The sequence below is a fragment of the Tupaia chinensis genome, unplaced genomic scaffold (assembly GCF_000334495.1).
Source record: "Tupaia chinensis unplaced genomic scaffold, TupChi_1.0 Scaffold000037_13, whole genome shotgun sequence".
In the NCBI taxonomy this organism is placed as follows: Eukaryota; Metazoa; Chordata; class Mammalia; order Scandentia; family Tupaiidae; genus Tupaia; species Tupaia belangeri.
In genome coordinates, this window is record NW_006159471.1 from 262,545 (window position 1) to 266,960 (window position 4,416).

General features: G+C 52.2%; 1 protein-coding gene across 1 annotated transcript in view; it reads left to right on the forward strand.

Annotated features, from left to right (window-relative positions):
• The window catches only part of PLEKHG2 (pleckstrin homology and RhoGEF domain containing G2), a 12,311-nt gene that overhangs the window by 3,098 nt on the left and 4,797 nt on the right, over nucleotides 1–4,416 (forward strand). Inside the window, exons 6-15 of the mRNA XM_027771580.1 lie at nucleotides 1–37; nucleotides 377–514; nucleotides 682–882; nucleotides 1,302–1,394; nucleotides 1,486–1,572; nucleotides 2,835–2,868; nucleotides 2,957–3,058; nucleotides 3,142–3,189; nucleotides 3,269–3,307; nucleotides 3,469–3,485. The exon at nucleotides 1–37 is cut by the window's left edge and continues 120 nt beyond it. Coding sequence (XP_027627381.1) covers nucleotides 1–37; nucleotides 377–514; nucleotides 682–882; nucleotides 1,302–1,394; nucleotides 1,486–1,572; nucleotides 2,835–2,868; nucleotides 2,957–3,058; nucleotides 3,142–3,189; nucleotides 3,269–3,307; nucleotides 3,469–3,485 — 796 coding nt within the window. The remainder of the gene's footprint in view (nucleotides 38–376; nucleotides 515–681; nucleotides 883–1,301; nucleotides 1,395–1,485; nucleotides 1,573–2,834; nucleotides 2,869–2,956; nucleotides 3,059–3,141; nucleotides 3,190–3,268; nucleotides 3,308–3,468; nucleotides 3,486–4,416) is intronic.

Sequence of the window (4,416 nt, forward strand, 5' to 3'; positions counted from 1 at the left end):
TGTTCAGCGCATCCTCAAGTACCATCTGCTGCTGCAGGTCAGCTGTGCCCCCAGGGGCCTGGCTGGGGCAGGGCAAGGTCCCATCCATGACTACCTGTTGGTGCATCTCTCGGGGGTGTACCCCCCACAAGTTGGATGAGGCCAGAGGAGGAATCCTGTGGCTTTGTGTGCCAGATTGTGCACCTGGGGAGGTATCCACTCGCTAGAACCTGGGCCATTCTTGCTTGGCAGTGGGGAATGGAACCACAGATTCTGGTTCTGTCTCAGCATGTTTGTCTCCCTCTATCCCTGTCCTGACCTTTCTCTCTCTCTGTCTCCTATTGTTGCCGTTCTCTTTTCCTCTGCCATTTCTGTGTGTCTGGTGCTTGCCTGGCAGGAGCTAGGCAAACACTGGACAGAGGGCCCAGGCACCGGGGGACGCGAGATGGTGGAAGAAGCTATTGTGTCCATGACAGCAGTCGCCTGGTACATTAACGACATGAAGCGCAAGCAGGAGCATGCTGCGCGCCTCCAGGTGGCCCCAGGGTGGGCTGGGACTGGCTGGATGAGGGGCCTGGGGGTGGTGTTGCAGTGGTAGCCTCAGAGGGTTGGCTCGAACAGCCTGCCCATGGCTAACCGCTATCTCGGTGTATATGTGTGTGCTTCCCCTCCGTGCCTGGTGCACCTGGTGGGTCCCAGCAGGAAGTGCAGCGGCGGCTGGGTGGCTGGACTGGCCCGGAGCTCAGTGCTTTTGGAGAGCTGGTGCTGGAGGGTGCCTTCCGAGGTGGCGGTGGGGGCGGCCCCCGGCTGCGTGGGGGTGAGCGACTACTCTTCCTGTTCTCACGGATGCTACTCGTGGCCAAGCGCCGGGGGCCAGAATACACCTACAAGGGCCACATCTTTGTGAGTGTGGGGACAGGGGCAGGGCAGAAGTGCTGTCTACAAGATGTATTTTGTATGCCTGTACCTATATCCCTATAGGGGTGGGCAGGACAGCTTGGCTTGAAAGTGCCATTGTTTCCTGAGTTCAGGAATAGGGGGCAAGTCTGATTAAGGAGGGGTGAGGTCAGTAGGATGCAGAGGTAGTGATGGGTGAGGCACCTGGATTTGCCCACTTGGCAAGTGTCTTCATGAAGATGGGAGGTGGGAGGGGCCTCGTGGGGGAGAGAGCAGAGCCCAGACTGTAGAATGGGTCAGTAGGGGGTATGGGGCTTCCCCCATACAATCTTACAGGGCACACCTTTCCAGAGGTACCTCACTACCTACGGGGCACATGGCCTCAGGGCTCTGAGCTTGCCACCTCTCTCTACTCCCTCACCCAGTGCTGCAACCTGAGTGTGAGTGAGAATCCTCGAGATCCTCTCGGGTTCAAGGTGTCTGATCTGACCATCCCCAAGCACAGGCACCTGCTCCAGGTGAGTACAGGGAAGAGCTGGGCTGGCAGGGTTCCCCCAGACTGCAGACTTCACACCTGGCCCCTTGACTTGACCTCTATTTCACCTTCAGGCCAAAAACCAAGAAGAGAAGAGGCTGTGGATTCACTGTCTGCAGCGCCTCTTCTTTGAAAACCACCCCGCCTCTATCCCTGCCAAGGTACAGCTCCTACACATATGGGGGCCCTCCGGTGGTGATGACCTCCCCAACAGTACTAGAAGACTTCCACACTCAAGTATAGGGGGCACTCTCTTTTTTTAGAAGTATTTTATTTAACTTTATTTATTTATATATTGTTGCTAAAGGGCGCGTGTGCTCGCCAGAAAGACAGAGAGAGATGGAGAGACAGAAAGCGAGAAATCACCCCCCAGGGGGGGATGGTCACGCCGCAATCCCTTCTCCATTCTCCTCTCAGGATCTTGGGCATGCACGCACATGCACCTGGCTTGAGTTTAAACCACCGGGTCTGGGACTTGAACCACAGTCGACTACATGGGAGTCCAGCAACATAGCCATTATGCTAACTCCTGGTCCCTTAACTTTATTTAAACTTGACCAAAGAGGTACAGAGAGGGAAAGAAAGCAAGCTGCCAGGTTTGGGATTCAAACCACAATCAATCATGTGGGAGTCCAACGCCCTTAACTATCTGCCACCCCGTCTTTATAAAGATTTATTTTATTTAATTTTATTCATAATTATTATTTTTTAAATTTGACCAAAGACAGAGAGAGAGAAAAAGTGAGAAAGCAAGCCACCAGGTCCAAGAGCAGGACTTGAACTGTGGTCAGCCATGTGGTAGTCCAGTGCCTTAACTACCATGGCACCTGCTGGTCCCACAGGGTCACTCTTGGAGAGTTTTTGTTTGTTTGTCTTTTTGTTTTTGTGTGATAGGATGCGTGCGCTCGCCAGACAGACAGAGAGACAAAAAAGGGAGAAATCACCACCATCCCCCCAGGGGGGATGGCCACACTGCAATCCCTTCTCCTCCATTCTCCTCTCAGGATCTTGGGCATGCATGCACACGCACCCGGCGTGAGTTTTAAGCCACTGGTCCAGGATGCGAACCACAGTCGACTACATGGGAGCCATTACATTAACTGCTGGTCCCACAGGGTCACTCTTTTATAATATGATGGCCGAAGGGCAGAATTACACCATCTGCATTTGAATCCCAGTTCTCACGTCCCTGGTCTGTGACCTTGGGCAAGTAATTTAACCTCTCTGGGCCAATTTTCTCTCACCTGGAGAAATACGCATGCATACTGCCTCAGGTTGTGGTGAGGGTTAGCGGACACCAGCCACATAGTGAGCCTGACATGTAGAAGCAGCTGCTAATGGGAGTGACTATCATGCCTGGAGCATCATCCCTGTGTGTGTGCCTGGAGACCAGCCCCCTGTAACTCATCCTTGTCTCTTTCAGGCAAAACAGGTTCTCCTTGAAAACAGCCTGCACTGTGAGTTGGGGCCTTGGGTGGGAGGGTGTGGAAGGAGAGGAATTTCTGAGAAACAATAAGGTATTAGCCCCAAAACTCTCCCTGTCAGGTGCTCCAAAAAGTAAGCCTGTCTCAGAGCCACTGACACCCCCACTAGGCTCTCCTCGACCTCGAGATGCAAGAAGTTTCACCCCTGGACGGAGGAACACAGGTAAATCAGATGGAACCCTGAGTCCGGGCCCCTGGTCCCTGGAGCAGGACTCATGACTGGGTTGTGGCCCGCCCTGCCCGCAGCTCCATCTCCAGGACCCTCCATTATGCGCCGGGGCCGCAGGCAGTCTGGTGAGTACCCACCACCTAAAGGTGAACCAGGGGCCGGGGGAGATTTGGGTTCGTCGTGGTAACTGTGTCCTCCCTCCAGAACCGGTCAAGGACCCTTATGGCTTGTTTCCACAAAACGGTCAGTGACTGCCTACCCCGTCTGCTCCATCCCTGTCCATCTGTCTGTCTCTCCCCATGGGATGCCCAGGGTGGGTGGGGAGGGGGAAACGGGGCAGCTCATCATTTAGAAAGGATAATCTACTCTCACACCTTACTCTTTTCTCTTTCTCATCTCTCCAGCTCAGCCTATATTGAAGGTAAGAAATGTCCTGAGATGGGCCAGACAGCAAAAGGCAATGCTCAGGGAGGCCGGCTGACCCTTGGGGGAAGGTTTCCAGTTCGCATCTGGAGAGACCTCCCTGAGTGGGCCCGGTATGCATGTGTCTGTGATCTGAGCTGGCAGAGGCTGGGGATGGGTTACAACATCAAGATACTTGGCAGTCTACCTGTTTCTCACTAGTGGAAGAAATATTTTATTTTATTTATTTTAAGCATTTGTTTTATTTTATTTGTTATTATTATGTTTTTAATTTGACCAGTGAGAGACAGAGAGGGAGAGAGAAAGGGAAAGTGAGAAATCAAGCTGCCAGGTCTAGGACTCAAACTACAGGTGACCATGTGGAATCCAGCACCCCTAACCACCATGCCACCTGCTGGCCCCAAAATACTGTTTTTGATTGCCATAGAGCATTTGTGTATGCCAGAAACAGACAGGGGGAAGGAGAAAGCACCCCTTAATGGGTGCAGTCCCCTCTCCTGTTTCTTCATCCTGAAGAGATCTGGGCACACATACACGCACACATTCTTAGCATTTTTCAAGCCCCTGTGGCTGGGATTTGAACCATGGTTGGCCGTGTTGGATCCAGATCATTTAACCACGAGGCCATGGGAATGGCCCATAAGGGTTTCTTTTTAAGAATTATTTTTTATTTAGGGACCAGCAGATGGTGTAATGGTTACATCAGTGGACACCCACAAGACCAACTGCAGACCCAGTATCTTGAAACTCACACCAGACATGTGTGCGTGTGTACCTAAAATCCAAGAGGAGAGTGAAGGAGAAGGGTTTTCGGTGTAGCCATTCCCCCATGGGGGGTGATTTCTTGCTGTCTGTCTATTTCTTTCTGGTGAGCATATGTACCCTATAGCAAAAATCTCTCTTTAAAAAAAAAATTATTATCACCTTTT